Here is a 15498-nt window from a genome sequence, read left to right as displayed (position 1 = left end):
GAAAGTTTTGCAATATTCTATCAACAATTATAAATACTAAAGAAATACCGCGAACCTTTTCATCTTAAAAGGAAAGTTAAGTCCGGCTACTGAAATGGAGTTCACCCGGCGTTACCTGCCAATGGAATGGGAAGAGCGGTGGAGGAGAGAGAAGGAGAGGAGGAAAAGAGTGGTCGAAGAAGGCGGAGAAGGGATAGAGCGAGAAAACCGTGAGTTCAGGAGGATTGTGGCCTACAATGATGCCAGGATGGGGCTGTCGAGTGGAGGGGGAGAAAATGAGGGGTCAGAGGTCAAAATGAGCGGTACAGGTCAGCAGGGCGTTGGGGAGCTCATGAGCGAGGAAGGATTTGGAGATGACGGCTGTACGTGTCGGAGGGAAAGCTCTCCTCATGAGATGTTCAGGGCCTTGAAGGAACTCCGGGATTCGTCTCTTCTCACAGATCTGACTCTGACCACTGAGGATGGAAGCAGCTTTCACCTACACTCCCCCATCCTGGCGGCTGTCAGCTCCCTCATCGCGGAGAGGCTGAGGGACGTCGGACTGGACAGCTGGTCCATGTCTCTGGGTGCTGAGGTGGATCACGTCGGCCTTCAGGCAGTTGTGGAGTTCGCCTACACAGGGGCGGTATTTTCTTTAAACAAAGACACCGTGGCCAGCATCAGGGCTGCAGCTCAGCTGCTGGGGGTCCCCAGAGTGCTGGATCTCTGCACCAAAGAGGAAAGGGCGAAAGAAGATGGACGTGCCAAGAAGGAAAAGCTAAAGATCTCTCTGTCTGCTCCAGAAGAGATGAAGATCACTCGTCAGTCCGTTGGAAAGCTGCGAGCAGACAGAGTAAGATGTGATGTGATTCTGGACGTGAATGGGGCTGTATTTCATGGTTAGTGTCATTTTTAGGACTGCAATCATTTTGTAATTTTAATTTAATAACATTTTTTTTCGATTTTATGCTCTTATTTCTACGTATTTCTAGCTCACAGAGTTATCCTGGCAGCCAGCAGCGACTACTTCCGTGGCATGTTCACCTCCGGGATGAGGGAATCGCAGCAGGCCTCCATCAGCCTTCCCTTCCTGCCAGCGTGTGAGCTGGAGGCTCTTATCGGTTTCTCCTACAGCGGAAACCTTTCGCTCAGCTGGGACTGTGTGTTCGAGATCGCCTGCACCGCCCTGCAGCTCCAGTTCCCGTCTGCCCTCCTGCTCTGCCTGGACTTCATGCAACAGGAAATAGATGCCAGCTCTTGCTTGGACATTGCCTCTTTTGCCGAAGCATACGGGATGTCGGAGCTCCTTGAAGAGGCCAATGACTTTGTGCTGAGGAACTTCTGGGAGGTGTCGTCCACAGCAAAGTTTCAGGACCTACAAGCAGAGAAGCTTCTGGACTTCCTCTGCTGCGATGGGCTCTGCGTGCCCTCGGAGCTGGCTGTATTCCGAGCTGTGGCCTCTTGGATCGAGGCCGATCCCGAGGAGAGGTTGAGCCAAGCTGGTTCGCTGATGACTGCGGTCCGCTTTCCCCTCATGACCTTTCGAGAATTCAGAGAAGTCAGGGCCATCAACCTGCGCATGGAGTGCTTTGGAAACAAAGAAGTTGAACTGTACGGCTCGGCGCTCAGAGAATTTGGTTTCAGCCACCAGGAAAACAAAGAGCAGAGTCGGGTCAGACGGCCCAAAGACGCCTTGGTTCTGGTAGGGGGAGACCAGCTGAACCCGGATATGGGTCTGCGTGTACCAAGCGGGGAACTGTGGTTTGCAAACTCCCTGCGAAGTGGCACAGGGTTGGTCAAAGAGATAGAGTGGAGGAGGCTGAGTGAGATACCGGACATGCCAAAGTTCAGGCACGGAGTGGCAGTGATGGAGGCGAAGCTGTACGTGTTTGGAGGCTGCTATTTTTACGCTAAAGATAACATCATGAAAACTGCCTACAGGTAAAAAAAAAAAAAAACTGAGACAGTCCGTTCACAGAAACCTTTTCCATCCGAAGGATTGTGTCACAGATTGGTAATCTCACGTTTTACCTTTCTCTCCTGCTGTGTGAATGTCAGTTATGATCCTCTTCAGGACGGCTGGAGGAGGCTCACCGACATGCACGAGTTTAGAAGTAACTTCTCAGTGGTGGCAAATGAGAAACGACTTTATGCCATCGGTGGAGATAAGGAGATCAACACCAATGTAGACAGCGTTGAGATGTACAACCCAGACACCGACTCCTGGAGGTAAGAGCAGACATCAGGGAAGTCTCATGATAGTCAACGCTCTTCAATCTCAGATGGTTTTTATTATATACAGCACCATGTCAGGGATTAAAGATAAAGTTTGTCAGAAATACAAATGTTCCCACATCATAAGGCAAAACAGAAGAGAGGAAAGACAGGAAGTTGATGTTGCCATATTAGATTTCTCACGTCTCTTGTCTCATTTGTTTGTTTTGCATGTGGATTTGCATTTGTGTCCCATGCCAGTAGGGGGCAGTGGTGTATTTATGGTGGAGGCTTTCACTGCAGTGCAATATAACACAGCTGAGCAGATCAGGGTCTGTTTCACCCCCCAATCATTTCAAAATGAGGAAAAGTCAAGAGCTGCAAGGTTTCCCATCCGTCCATAAGTCTGCAACTGAAGCCATCCATCTTTCACCTGCTAGCTCAGCTGCTGAATTTGCAGGCTTGTTGTTGTTGAAGGGGAAATTGAAATGTAAGTAAACCAGACAGCTGCATGTTTGTGTTTATTTGTGCTTTCTTCATGAATCTACTCTGGAAGCTGCGCTGATATTTTTACCTACAGAGGTTGAAAATGGTCTCTCCTGAATGAGCAGTGTACTTTGGACTGAAAGCTTTCACCCTACATGGTGTCTGTTCTTCTCGTCTTATTGTTCCCAGCGTTGTCCATCCCCTGGATCAGGCTCTGAGTGGCTACGCTGCTGCCGCCGTAAATGGAGGAATCTTTATTTCTGGAGGTTTCAACTGTAAGTACGTGTGTCTGCCCTCCCTGCTGCTGTACCACCCAGAGAGAGGGACCACCTACCTGGCAGACATGGCCAACGAGCGGGCCCAGCACTGCATGGAGGCCCTGCGAGGCCGCCTGTACGTCAGCGGCGGAGTCTGTAACCTGAGGGAGTTTTACACGGACCAACAAGCCTGCGAGGTGTATGACCCTGTGACCGATTCCTGGACTGCTTTTGCGTCACTGCCAGTGCCCCACGTCGGCGCGGCCTCAGCTATCCTCGAGGAGAAGATCTACATTCTGGGTGGATACTGCCAGGACGATTACAGTGAGTCTGGACTCGTCCACCGGTTTGACCCCGGCAGGCAGCAGTGGGAGAACATGGGCAAACTGCCCGGGGCTGTCACTGACCTTCGGGCATGTCTGCTCCGACTGCCTCAACATTTCAGACACCAATCTGGACTGTAATGAGCGATATGCTGAAAGCTACCAGGTGAAGTGTTGAACATAGAAACATGGCAGAATACAATCAGGCTGATTAATTGTACATTTAAAGTAGATAGAAAACTACCACTACCGTTGGTGCTGTCATAGAAAGAGTTTAAATGAAATAATATATGTATAAAATAGTTTGTTGTCATTTTTGTGTCTCCGTCTGCTTATATCAAAATTAAAACCTCTTCAGGAGGATCTACAACCTCAAGCAGAAGTTGTTCAAAATAAATTATTTCACATTTCGAGTTATGGGTTATGTGTTTCAAAACTTTCTACTGTTAAGTTAGAAAAACATTTAAAAACTTTCTTTAGAGAAATATTTAATGTATTTTTCATTACAGGAACGTAGAAAATTTCATCCGTTGCTCATAAGCAAAGATGAATTTGACTCAAGTCTGTATGTTTGAAGGATAACTTCTTAAATTCATTATAATGGATGATGTCTTTTCAGAAGCCTGATCATGACTAATGAGTCTGATATTTGTATACATGCCTGTAGGTTAACTCACAGGATTGGTTGGAGTCACGGGACATTACAAAATATCTGAAACAGTCTAATAAAAAATCTCCTCAAGGAGGATTTTTGAACATTAAGCTTTCAATTTCATCTGATTTATATTCTTAACGGCTTCATATTTAGGATATCATTTTATAAAGAATGGGTCCAGTAAGCAAAAAACAGGCATGGCAGAGAGGGGAGGTGGATGATAACACGGCTACTGAGAAGCTGAGAAGGACAAACTGAACGATGTGAGAACGATATTAATGGGCTGGAAGCCAAAACTCAATGAGACAGAAAGATGAAATGGGCAGACTGAAGAAAGGGAATGAAGGTAAAACATTATTTCCACCTAAAATGATTACTAATGCATTTGTTTGTGGGCTTCCCCCCCCATTATTATTAATTGTTTTACTTTTACAGACCTGCAAATGAGACTGAATGCAACGGAGGGAGATAGAAAAAGAAAAGATCAAACAGCAGCAGTAAACGTAAGACACATTCGATTGCTGTTTTATTTCACGGGCTCATGCTGATATAAGTCTGGTTTCTCTGAAAACGGGAAAAATCTCTCCTCTCAGTTTAACATTTGTATCTTCCATGTTGATATTTTCACGTTTTCTTCTCACTGTTCTGCTCACAGCTGCTCCTCAGATCAGGTTCTCTGCATCTTTGGCAAACGTTGGTGAGGTTTACAGACGACCCAGCTCGGACAAGACTCTGGTTTTTAAAAGGGTCCTCTCCAACGTTGGCGACGCTTACCATCAAAATGCGGGTACTGTTCCATTTTCAGCTGTTGGAGAGTGACAACTTTTTCTCAATTTCAAAAGGTGTGTAAGAGAAAAATGACGAAGAACATACATGGTTTTCCAGAGTTTAAAGAAAAATGGATGTCAGACAAATAACTACAATAAACTTCTAACTTTGTCATTTTCCTCCCTCTGATGATTTGGTCTGTACCTTCAGTTCCCTCCAATGCTCAAAGCTGGTTACTGCAGCAAGGAGTATAAAACGATTTCTATCCTGTTGTGATGAGGAATTAATTGTCACTCCATCCCGAGTTATAAATCATTTAATAGTAAGTTGAACTAGAACAGTTCAGTTGAATTTACAGAGCCAAATACAAAAGAATACAAGTCACATGCCTGAAGGTTGAATTCACACACTGTGGATGCTATATTTTCCTCAAACTATGGTGCAATGTGTGCAAAATTACAAAAATACTACCTCTGTTCACATGCACATTCAGCATTGTCAAACTTTAAAGCGACTGATTGTATTTTGCTTTTCTTACAAGCGGAAATGTGAAGGCAAACAGAGCAGAGATGCTCGTATGTCATTGTTGGGCCCGGGCATCTTGCCCATGTTCTCCCATCTCTGCGTGGCGGGATCATAGCGGTGGACCATTGTAGTGTCGCTGTAGTCCTCCTGGCTGTATCCGCCCAGCACGTAAAACTTTCCCTCCATGACTACACTTCCTGCTCCAACATGTGGCACTTTTAGACACGTGAAGGCCGTCCAGGAGTCGGCCGCCGGGTCGTACACCTCACAGGCCAGTTGGTCTATGACTGTATTGTTTGTATCTGTGGTGATTCCACCTGCTGCGTAGAGGCAGTCGCCCAGGGCCTCCATGCAGTGATGAGCCCGAGGTTGGCTCATGTTTTCCAGGTAGGTGCTCCCCGTCTCTGGGTGGTACAGAAACATGGACGGGAGGCAGCTGTAGTCACTGTTCAACCCTCCTGAGACGAAGATCTGTCCTTGTAAAACTTTTGCAACGTGCCCACTCAGAGGCAGATCCAGGGGACAGGTGAAGCTGAAAGAGAAGATTTGTTTCAGCTGAGACATAGTTTACATTGTTAATGACCTCAGTTTTACTTTAATACATTTTCTTTTTTTTTTTGATGTCGTTTATATTTAATGATTTTTGCTTAACTGCAGCACAAACTGCCGAGCTGGCCGATGTTTGTTTGTCTAAGTTGACCCTCCCTTCCCGTTCACCTCCAAGAGTTTGCAGCGGGGCAGTATCGCTCCACGCTGTCAGTGTATTCGGGGTCACAGAGTCCGCCGATAGCATAAATCTTTCCATCCAGCACGACCACGGAGAAGGAACTTCTCTTTTCCTGCATGTCAGCCAGACGCTCCCAACTGTTTTCATGGGGGTCATACCTGCAGATGTGGTGGCAAATATATGTTTACAGCTTTACCTTTATTTTTATTTTTTAAATGACTCCAAATAGAGCTCTCTCACCTGTAAGCAGAATCCAGCATGTCATTGATGCCATAATATTTCTTTCCCCCGAACACGTACAGCTGACCTTTGAGCACAGCCACTTCATGGCAGAACCTCGCCGGCTCCGGCATTTCGCCCAGCTTCCTCCACTCCACGGCTTTTTTTACGCCCGTGTGGTTCCTCAGGGAATTCCCAAACCAGAGTTCTTTGCTGATGTTTCGGCTTGCCATGTCCTCAGAGATCTGGTCCCCTCCGATCAGGACCAGGTTCTCCTTTGGCAGGTAGATGCGGCACTGGTCCTGCAGTGCGGTCTCTGAGGAGCAGAAATCTTCGAAAATGGCTTCGTAAAGCTCGACCAGGCTGTGATCCGACCACATATTCAGACGCTGGACCTCTTTGAACTCCTTGAAGGTCATCAGAGGAAAGTGGACGGCTTTCATCAACTCTTTAGCGAGTTGAAGCCTTATCTTGGGCTTGGCTAGAATCCAAGCCACCACTGCTTTGAATACAACCAGCTCAGATGGAACGCAGAGAGAGTGGCTGTTCAGATACTTCAGGAGATGGTTGGCCGGCAGATCCTTGAACTTTGAGGTGCACGCCACCTTTTGGAACTGCCTTAAGACGAAATCATCGGCCACTTCCAGAAGCTGCACCATCTCGTAAGCCTCGGCGAAAGACGCCACATCCAGGCAGGAGTCGGGGTTGATTTCTTGTTGCAGGAACTGAAGGCACAGAGACAAGGCGGGCTGGTACTGAAGCTGGAGAGCGGTGCTGGTGACCTCGAAGACGTTGGTCCAGCTGAGGGGGAGGACGCCGCTGTAGGAGCAGCTGATCAGGACCTCCAGCTCTGAGGCCGAGAGGAAGGGCAGAGGCACACAGGCCTGATGGGACTCCCTCATCCCCAGCGTGAACATGCCGCGGAAGTAGTCGCTGCTTGCAGCGAGGATGGCTCTGTGGACTAGACGCAGCACGGTGATGAGCCCTGATTCTTTGCTTTATGTGTGTTATTCCTTATTATACAAAACATTATTCCAATGAATTCATTGGTGATGTACTCACCGTGAAGCGGTTTTCTGACTGCTTCCAAAACAACATCGCAGCCCAGCTTGTCCGTCAACAGCTGTTTGATGGACTGGAGGCTGATCCTCATTTGTTCTGCAGCAGAGATCCTTACTTTTCTCTCCTGCCCTCCACTTCCTGTGGACTCCTCCTCCTCGGCGCAGAGATCCAGCACCCGGGAAGCGCCGAGTGTTTGAGCAGCAGCTTTTATCTGATCTACTGTGTCCTCATTCAGGTGAGATATAGATCCAGAGTAAGCAAACTCCACAACTGCCTCCAATCCAACGCGATCCACCTCTGAACCCAGAGACAGTGACCACGTGCTGAGTCCGACGACTGAACCATCATCTTCTCTTCCTTGTGTGTTTCTGCTCAGGCTCTCCTGGATGAGCGAGCTGACAGCAGCCAGGACGGGGGAGTGCACATGCAAACTCCTCCCATCCTCTGTGCTCAAATTCAGGTCAGTGAGAAGAAAAGAGTCCCTGAACTCTTTCAAAGTGTGGAATATGTCTGTGGCATAATCATCTTTGCAGCAGAGCTTTACCACCTCTTCATCCCCGTCGTCTGTGGAGTCTTCCTCCACCTCTGGAACCGTTTCTTTATCGTCTTGAAACTCTTCCACATGAGCTGCCCAGGAATCAGCGACTGATTCTGATTCGTCCTCCTCTCGTCTTTCCTCAGAAGGCGACGCTTCCATGGTGCTCTTCTCCGACCTCTCTGACGTCTCATCACCATTTTTCAGTCCGCTTTGATTGTTACAGCCACTTTCTTCAGAAATGCAGCTTTCATCCTCAGATGAAAGCTCGTCTTCCTCTTTTATTCTTCCTCCTCCTTCTTCTTCTTCTTCTTCTTGTGGTGCACTGAGGTCATAATGTCCAATTTGCTCCTCTTCAGGTTGTTTGTCTTCTTCGTCGTCTGCTTCCTTTCCTTGCTCTTCCTCCTTCACTTCCCTGTCTCCCTCATCATTCGACTCCTCCTTCACCCGCATACTTATCTGCTCCAGTTCTCCCTCCTCCTCCCGTTCCCCTGCCTCCATCAGCCCTCTGTCAATCTCCTCATCTTCATCACTTTCTCCTTCTGCCCCCTCCTGTTCCTCCTTCATCTCCCTACCAAACTCATTGCCTACCATTTCCCTTCCTTCCACTTCCTGCCCTACTTCCATCTCACTGTCCTCCACCTCTTCCCTCTCTACTTCATTTCCTCCAACTTCCTCCCATTGCTCTGCTTCCGTCACCTTCTTCTCCTCCAATTTCTCCCTCTCCACTTCTTCCTCTTGCATTTCTTCTGTTCCCGTGAGCTCCCTCTCCTCCTCATTTTCCTCCTCTTCCTCTGCGTTCTCTACTTCCTTCACCTCGTCTCTTTCCTCCTCATTCTTCCTCTTTACCTTCCTCTCCCCCATCTCCTCCGTCTCCTCTCCCTTCCAACCTGCTTCGTTTGACTCCTTGTTCACTTCCTCTCCATTACTGTCAGTGTCATCCTCCTTTTCCTCCTCTTCTTCTTCCTCCTCCTCCTCACTCGCCTCCACTTTGGCCCAACAACTCACCGTCCCCCTCCACTCCATCCCCCCGTTCTCCTCCATCTTCCTCTTCCATTCATCCCACTTCTTCTGGACACATGGATTTGCTACAGCCATGCAGTCCAGTTAACGTTAATCTCTGCCAACCTGTTAAACCCCCTTCCTTTCCTAAAGTCTTGTCACATTAACACCTCCTGAATGCCAAAATATTTGGAGGGCACTTACTTTCTGTACATCCTATGAACAGAAATGCTCAGAGAAAGAGAATATCACATATGTCCAATGGATGTTGCTGTTATTGTTGTAGCAGCTCTACGTCTTATCCCGTCAGCTGTCTGGTCTGTTTGTTGCTCTCCTGCCTCGCTCTCCCTCTCTCCCTCTCTCTCTCTCTCCCTCTGTATATGAATGCCAGACCGTCACACAAATGCCCATGATTCCTGACATTACCAAACATGCTGCTATTAAGTTTAATATATCACAGGGCAATTGAAATTCAAGACTGTCTGAGCCATCGGCCTGAGGCCTAAGAAAGGTTTTTTTTAGGGATTTATGCGCCAAATGTTTGGGTATATTTTTATTATTTGTTGAGTCCATTCTCACTTTGTGATAATCATGCATGTTGTCAGGTTGTTCATTGTGTTTTTGTGTTCTCATATGACTCAACATTGCATCCAAATGCTGTCGTGATCAATATCAACAGTTCTTAAATTTATATTATAAATATTTGGGCCGAGCGAGAAATAAATAAGTGAATAATCTGGAGCTGGAGGCAGCTGGTTCTCTGCCCACTCAAAACTGTGCACCAAGACATTTTGCGGGCTTTGGCAGGAATCTTAATTCAGGGGCATATGACTGGAGGATCAGTATTAAATGCCTAGAGGGTCATCAGTGGGATCACATTGCTCCTCCACGGCCAAACACAGCAGTATCTGGGTCAAGTATCGAGAGGCATGAGAGTAAATACAAGGCCGAGGGGCCAACAAAACACAATTTATACACTTCTGCGGCATCTGTGCAGACAGAGAAAGCCAACAGCTGGGTCGCACTGTAACCTTGACTTGGAAAATACCTTTACAGTTCACGAACAGGCAGCTAACAATGGACTCCCCTAAATATGTCGTGTCCTTGTGTTAACACGTTAAAAGAAAGGAAAAACACTTTGGGATGCTTTAAGTCCTGAGATCTAACATATCAGTTACACAATTTGTACAACAACTTGCACAGCTACGTCAGTCCCACACGTCTGTCTCACCATCTTCCAGCTACATAGAAAATACTGTTTTTAAGAGCTGCAGTTCAGAGGACGATGAACCAGACTACACTTGAGCTGGGCTGTTGCTCGCTCTCTCTGGCAAAACAAACTCAGTAACCCCGACTAAAGATCTTTGCTCTTTAGCATCAAGGCAGTCCTAACATTACACAAGTGTGCGCTAAGATCCCTGGACCGACAACACGCTGACTGAATTCTTATTGAAATTCTATCCACTGAGGTTGAAGGGGCTTGTGTGGGTGTGATGGAAATGAAACTTGTGGGCAACATGTCTTTTTAAAACACACTCCTACCTGTCGGACACAATGGCTGGTCTCTCACAGCCCCTCGAGTGTGAGGGATTGCACGCACACACACACGGGGGTTTAAATAAGCAGAAAAGTGAGTCAGGGTTATTATTCAAACCTACGCAGGAAGACAAGTTGAATGCATTTAAATAAACTTAAAAGCTTCAGATTATATTTTGCACTTTTTAAAGATTTTGAGATGAACGTGTCAATCAGCAGATGTTTGCTCTGTTCGCAGCATCACCTTCGGAGGATGTTTGGGTTCACGGTCTACTTATGAAGAGTCTGTTTCCTCTGCCGTCCTGATTGTTACCATGACGACGCCGGCAGTGAGAGGAGGAGTGGAGAGCGCCAGCCTCGTTAAGGGACCCCCCCCCCACCAGAGCAAACACTGCTGGGACATGCAGTCTCAACTCTTCTTCTCCTCCCCAGTTAAGTCCTGATCATTCAGACTTTTGATCTAACATAAAAACTTTAAAAGATTTAACCTCACTAATTAAATCATCATGTTTTTCTGTTTTACCCTTACAAAAACATAGATGTATAAAAAAATGAAGATAATAAAAGTTTATCATAACCCTCCCACACACACAACCCCACAAAAAAGAAGCTTTTTTTGCCAAAATACAATCTAGTTTTATTGAACTTCTATGGCTCAATGAAAGAAGTTGAAATATAATTTAACATGTAGGACAGGCAATACAACCAGCTGGGAGAGAAAAAGGTCTTCAACATGATTCAAATTAGTTCATACGGTACAACCTAACCTTAATTTAGAAACAAACATTTCTCTACAGGGATACAAGCAGCATCGGTGTGGTATGAAAACATTCAAAAACAACATAAGATTCAACATACAGTACAGGGAAGCTGCGACAAAATGGCTCTTTACAAAAGTTTTTCACCTTGAGATGAGCAACAGGACTGATTGTCAAGCTCACTTTTCGTCTTAAATCACAGCTCATCAACATGGACTTGACACAGATATTATCAAACATGATACTAAGGTTTCAACTGTAAGACCGTAACATAGAGTTTAAATTGTTTTAACATAATTAAGTTCCACTACAGCTTGTTTAACTTTGAGGTCAGCTTATTTTACTAAAAACATGCAGGTGTAATCCCGCTGAAGAAGAAGAAGAAGAAGAAGAAGAAGAAGAAGAAGGATCAGTCTACAACAAGTAAAATAATACACGTAATCTCTTCATTAAAATACCAGATGTCCAGTAGCTCATACCTGATGGGTGCTATATCAGATCTCTCCTATTGCTTTTTTAAATTGGGTCAAGCTCTATTTTAGAACGATAAGTCCCTGCATTCAGAGAGAATATTCACCGGAGAGAAAAGGGGCCAAGAAGGTGACGACAGTGCCAAGGACATAGTGGACGTTCTTCTACAGCAGTTGAGATGCCGCGGTAGGAGCAGAGGTATTGCATAGTTCAGCAGCATCATCTTTAAAATATTTTCCTACTGAGCCTGTTATTATTTTTCCTTTCTGAATGTACCTGCACAGCCCTGAACCCCCCCCCCCCTCACACTCACATATCGCTCCTGTGGTTTGTTAGAATAAGGAGCGAGATGAGAGGTTTATTTTTACAAACGAGGGGGTGAGGAAGTGAGACGGGAGGTGAGACTGTATGAGGCAGAAGCGAGATCTGAGTCTTTGTGGAGTTCATTTATGTAAATGAACAGACTGGATTTGTGAGGTGCAACATGAGTCCAAAATCAACGTTGCCCTTCCTCCTCCTAAAAAACAACAACAGACATTTCCAAAATGTAGGGAGCCACACGTCTGATATCTTTTAGTTTGTGAAAAAGATCCAAAACATGTTTCAGTTTTTGTCCTATCCACTACATGTTTGTGTTTTTTTTTTTATTTTATTTTTTTTTAAATGAAATGGTCAAGCGCTGGCCCACGGCAGGAGGAAGGACACGATGACGATGATGAGGGAGAGGGAGAGGGGCAGCGAGAGGAGGAGGATGAGAGGAAGAGAGAGGGATGACGGCCACAGAGACATCAGCTTGGAGCTTCGGGGCAGCTCGTCCGGACTCTCCCGCCTCTCCGCATTTGGCCGGCAGATGATCAGCGGCCTGACCTGTGACACGCTCTCCTGGAAGACAGAGAGGAGGGCTAAATTTGGCTTGAACTTACTTTTCAATCTTTAAACTGAACCCAAACATTTGAGTTTGTACGTGGCGTTGCTCTGGGTGGAGAAGCAGCCAGACTGTACATTGCATCACTTACTGGATAAAAATAAAAAGGTGACCCTCTCTTAAAAACACAGCTCTTTAGCATCTCTAGTGGCAAAAAAAAAAAAAAAAAATCTCCAGGTTACCTTGAATGCTTGACACATTATGCTGAATTGGCTGCTTAACTTTGTTTTATAGAGTTCTGGTGCCAATATTCAAAGTTGGGGCATTTGTTGCATGTTATCTGGTTTGATTTCTGCCCTCATGTAAATGGCCTTTGAGGTTAGTAAAATCTGTTCTTTTACCTCCAGTATGGTTCTGCTGTGTCCTCTGTCAGGACTGAGCCTGAGGTTCCAGCGGTGGGATCTGTGACTCCTCCCGCCGTCGTCTTCGCTCTCCGTGGTGTCTTGCCGCGCCACCCGTGGTCGCTTGCGTCTCCGCGAGCTGATTCGCTGGAGAGATCCCGGCTCCTGGAGCCTGAACCAATCAGGTAAGCGGCACGAGGTTACACGCTTACAAAAAAAAAAAAAGAGTGGAAGTGTCTGTCTGTGCTCAACAAACCTGCAATCTGTATCCTCGATATCAGCGTCTGCGTCGCTCTCCCCCTGAGGGTCGGACAAGACGCACTCCTCCTGCCGAGGAATGAAACATATATAACACACAACATGTTATTAAAAATAATAATAATTTAAAAAAAAAAAGAGAAAAGTCAACATAAAATGCTAAAAGCTGTTCCATTAAGACAAATATTTTCCTTCTGAGAAAAGACTGAAAGTCTTTTTTTTTTTTTTTCACTCTCTCTATCTCCAACACAGCCTCCGCATCCACTCTGGAAAGAAATTTTATTTTGCAGTTGTTGGATGAGACACCAAACAGCCGCGGTGAATCATCAGTGACCGCCACTATTTGCAAACCAAAAACAACACTTGATGATGGCATTTGTCTGTGGGACTGTTCTCATGCGTCACTTTTTATTACCACCATTATTATTATTATCGTTTTGCGTGACTCAGCTAACACATCTACACACGACTAATGAGCTCAGAGGCTTTTAATCTGGCGGCTGTTTCCTATCTCCTGATTTTCCTTTACAAGCTCACATGCAAATAGAAGAACGAGCATGTGCCACTAATTGCTAAGTGCTTTGTCTCTGTTCTCCACATGAAAGATTTACTGACACCAATCTCAGTAATTATTTCATTTTACTTACATAAATGTGTTTTAATTGTTGTGCAAGTTGAGAGTTTTGGGCAAAATGAAGGCATGTTAATGTTCCTTAAAATATATTAATATAAATTATAAAAGACAAATTTGAAGTGTTGGGTTTTTATATTAAAGATGCTGAAAATCCTCTTGAAAAGAATCAGCAGTGTAAAAAGATCTTTGTCAACCTTGAAACAATCATAAAGATAATTAAAAATAAAAGCTGCCGTCGCACTCACACTTTACCTCGGTGCCGTATCCCTCAGAGTACCTGGTCATCGTTACTCTGTTTTTTCCACAGTGTTCACACAGCAGCGTGTCCTGAGAAGAAGAGGAGAGCAGACATGAAACGACATTTGACAAACGCTTCAAATCGGCGAGGGAGACGGAAAGGTCAGTGTGAAGTGTTTAGAGCACAATTACAGATGAAGAGAGACGCTGACGGCTGAGCACTCACCGGCGTGGGCGTGTGTGCTTCTGAATAAAGTGTACGAGGACCGGCCTCGCACTGACACGCCACATCTACCTCTACGCAACTCGCCCCCACCTGAGACAGAGAGACGGGTTTGAAGCTTCTTGTTCCTTTCTAATGCACAAAGTGGAAAAGTTACCGTGGGGAATGAACTCAGAGGTTTAAGTCAGAACATCCTGAATTCAGTCGGCGGCTCGGCGATGAGATTTCTGGATTTTCCACCTACTCGGTTTTTAAACTGCTCTGACTGGCAGCACCAGACATTCGAGTTGTGATTCAGACAAAGAAGTAAATAACGCCTGCGCTATATTTACAGAATCTCACCGCGTTTCACGTGTCGCTTCTTCATTTTTCCATTCGGACACACTGATGCAGTCTCACCTCACAGTCATTGTCAGACGTCTCTCTGGAGGAAAAGAGGCCGTGGGAGTCCGATTCCCTCCGCAGCATGACCTCTGACCTGGCTCACGCACTCTCATAGATCTGTTAGGACACACAAACATGAAGATTATTTCACAGCAGCTGGTTTATTTCTTCTTCTGTGCTGGCAAGCAAGTTTTAATTACAAACCCTAAAAAAAAAAACCAGCCATTTGTTTCAGACTTCAGATGAGTTTTAATCATAATAATTCATTTAATTATACGTACTTACTGTGATTGTACATCAATGCAAATAACTGACAGCAACTCTAGCTGTTAAAAAAACACTTTAGATGATGTCAGTGGTTAAGAATGAATTCAGAATCCATCACCCATAAATATTAAAATACACATTAAAATAATATCTGTCGTTTTGTAGCTGTGCACAGTATGACCAACAATCAGCCACAAACAAGGCGAATATTGGTTTTACTGAGTAAAAGTACTTATTAGTCATTAAAGTGTTATTTTTTTAAATACATTTAAGAATCCTCATGCAGGATTAATATTTTTTGAGGGATTAGAATCGGATCTGTCATCTCACTGTAACATCTGTCAACATCTGTCAGCAGGCTCCGCACTCGCATTACGTAACAAGCTCCGTCGGTGCGGGACAACTTTTCCCGTTAGAGATGTTTTATTTTAATGTTGAATGCGACGGACACATTAATAAAAATAATGATGATAATAATAATAATAATAATAAGGATTGTCACGCGGACGAATGTGGAGAGTTTCGTCAGTGATATTATTAATTGGGGGGGATGAAGCTCAGTCCTACCTTTGACGCTTTCCTGTCGCCGCAGCCGTTAAAGGTGAGCGGGGAGGAGGAGGAGCGGCGGCACGAGGCGGCGGCGGCGGCGGCGGCGGCGGTCATCGTGGCGCGAGGCGGCCATGAGCTCGTTCAGCCGCTGGATGTTTGACAT

The 15498-nt window shown here is 45.6% G+C and overlaps 3 protein-coding genes and 2 long non-coding RNA genes across 6 annotated transcripts; 3 read left to right on the top strand and 2 right to left on the bottom strand.

Moving 5' to 3' along the window:
• Window positions 1-78: 78 nt before the first annotated feature.
• On the top strand, window positions 79-3622 carry LOC115059096 (kelch-like protein 33). The gene is made up of 5 exons (XM_029526688.1): window positions 79-289; window positions 341-878; window positions 972-1920; window positions 2038-2208; window positions 2869-3622. Exons 1-5 carry the CDS (start codon window positions 95-97, stop codon window positions 3398-3400), a joined length of 2385 nt encoding a protein of 794 aa, XP_029382548.1. The 5' UTR covers window positions 79-94; the 3' UTR covers window positions 3401-3622.
• Window positions 3623-4094: 472 nt separating this feature from the next.
• On the top strand, window positions 4095-11557 carry LOC115059128 (uncharacterized). The gene is made up of 4 exons (XR_003842154.1): window positions 4095-4260; window positions 4350-4417; window positions 4570-4756; window positions 10527-11557. It is a non-coding gene; the product is annotated as an uncharacterized LOC115059128 (long non-coding RNA).
• On the bottom strand, window positions 4465-9093 carry LOC115059124 (kelch-like protein 26). The gene is made up of 4 exons (XM_029526733.1): window positions 7216-9093; window positions 6175-7114; window positions 5925-6092; window positions 4465-5739 (listed from the first exon to the last, which is right to left on the bottom strand). The coding sequence occupies exons 1-4, from the start codon at window positions 8846-8848 to the stop codon at window positions 5217-5219; spliced, it is 3264 nt and encodes a 1087-aa protein (XP_029382593.1). The 5' UTR covers window positions 8849-9093; the 3' UTR covers window positions 4465-5216.
• A 35-nt stretch (window positions 11558-11592) lies between the features above and the next one.
• On the top strand, window positions 11593-14070 carry LOC115059126 (uncharacterized). The gene is made up of 4 exons (XR_003842153.1): window positions 11593-11715; window positions 12195-12550; window positions 12790-12968; window positions 13983-14070. It is a non-coding gene; the product is annotated as an uncharacterized LOC115059126 (long non-coding RNA).
• On the bottom strand, window positions 12140-15496 carry LOC115059125 (uncharacterized). Of its 2 annotated transcripts, none has more exons than XM_029526734.1 (7): window positions 15354-15496; window positions 14535-14636; window positions 14139-14267; window positions 13928-14002; window positions 13040-13110; window positions 12784-12955; window positions 12140-12399 (listed from the first exon to the last, which is right to left on the bottom strand). In XM_029526734.1, the coding sequence occupies exons 2-7, from the start codon at window positions 14601-14603 to the stop codon at window positions 12190-12192; spliced, it is 726 nt and encodes a 241-aa protein (XP_029382594.1). In that variant the 5' UTR covers window positions 14604-14636; window positions 15354-15496; the 3' UTR covers window positions 12140-12189. The 2 variants fall into 2 exon arrangements, with proteins under 2 accessions (XP_029382594.1, XP_029382595.1); XM_029526735.1 differs by having other exon boundaries at window positions 14139-14228.
• Between the last annotated feature and the right edge of the window lie 2 nt (window positions 15497-15498).

Source organism: Echeneis naucrates, chromosome 18, assembly GCF_900963305.1.
Source record: "Echeneis naucrates chromosome 18, fEcheNa1.1, whole genome shotgun sequence".
Taxonomy (NCBI): Eukaryota; Metazoa; Chordata; class Actinopteri; order Carangiformes; family Echeneidae; genus Echeneis; species Echeneis naucrates.
This window is presented reverse-complemented; position numbering and strand designations above follow the sequence as displayed.

Coding starts and splice junctions, on each gene's coding strand:
- LOC115059124 (XM_029526733.1), bottom strand. CDS start 8,848: ATGGCTGTAGCAAATCCATGTGTCCAGAAGAAGTGGGATGAATGGAAG. Junction 7,115..7,215: donor AGTCAGAAAACCGCTTCACG/GTGAGTACATCA, acceptor TGCTGCGTCTAG/TCCACAGAGCCATCCTCGCT. Junction 5,740..5,924: donor CCCGCTGCAAACTCTTGGAG/GTGAACGGGAAG, acceptor CTTCTCTTTCAG/CTTCACCTGTCCCCTGGATC.
- LOC115059125 (XM_029526734.1), bottom strand. CDS start 14,603: ATGCTGCGGAGGGAATCGGACTCCCACGGCCTCTTTTCCTCCAGAGAG. Junction 14,003..14,138: donor AAGCACACACGCCCACGCCG/GTGAGTGCTCAG, acceptor TCTTCTTCTCAG/GACACGCTGCTGTGTGAACA. Junction 12,400..12,783: donor ACAGCAGAACCATACTGGAG/GTAAAAGAACAG, acceptor TCTGTCTTCCAG/GAGAGCGTGTCACAGGTCAG.
- LOC115059096 (XM_029526688.1), top strand. CDS start 95: ATGGAGTTCACCCGGCGTTACCTGCCAATGGAATGGGAAGAGCGGTGG. Junction 290..340: donor GAGAAAATGAGGGGTCAGAG/GTCAAAATGAGC, acceptor CTCATGAGCGAG/GAAGGATTTGGAGATGACGG. Junction 2,209..2,868: donor CCAGACACCGACTCCTGGAG/GTAAGAGCAGAC, acceptor TATTGTTCCCAG/CGTTGTCCATCCCCTGGATC.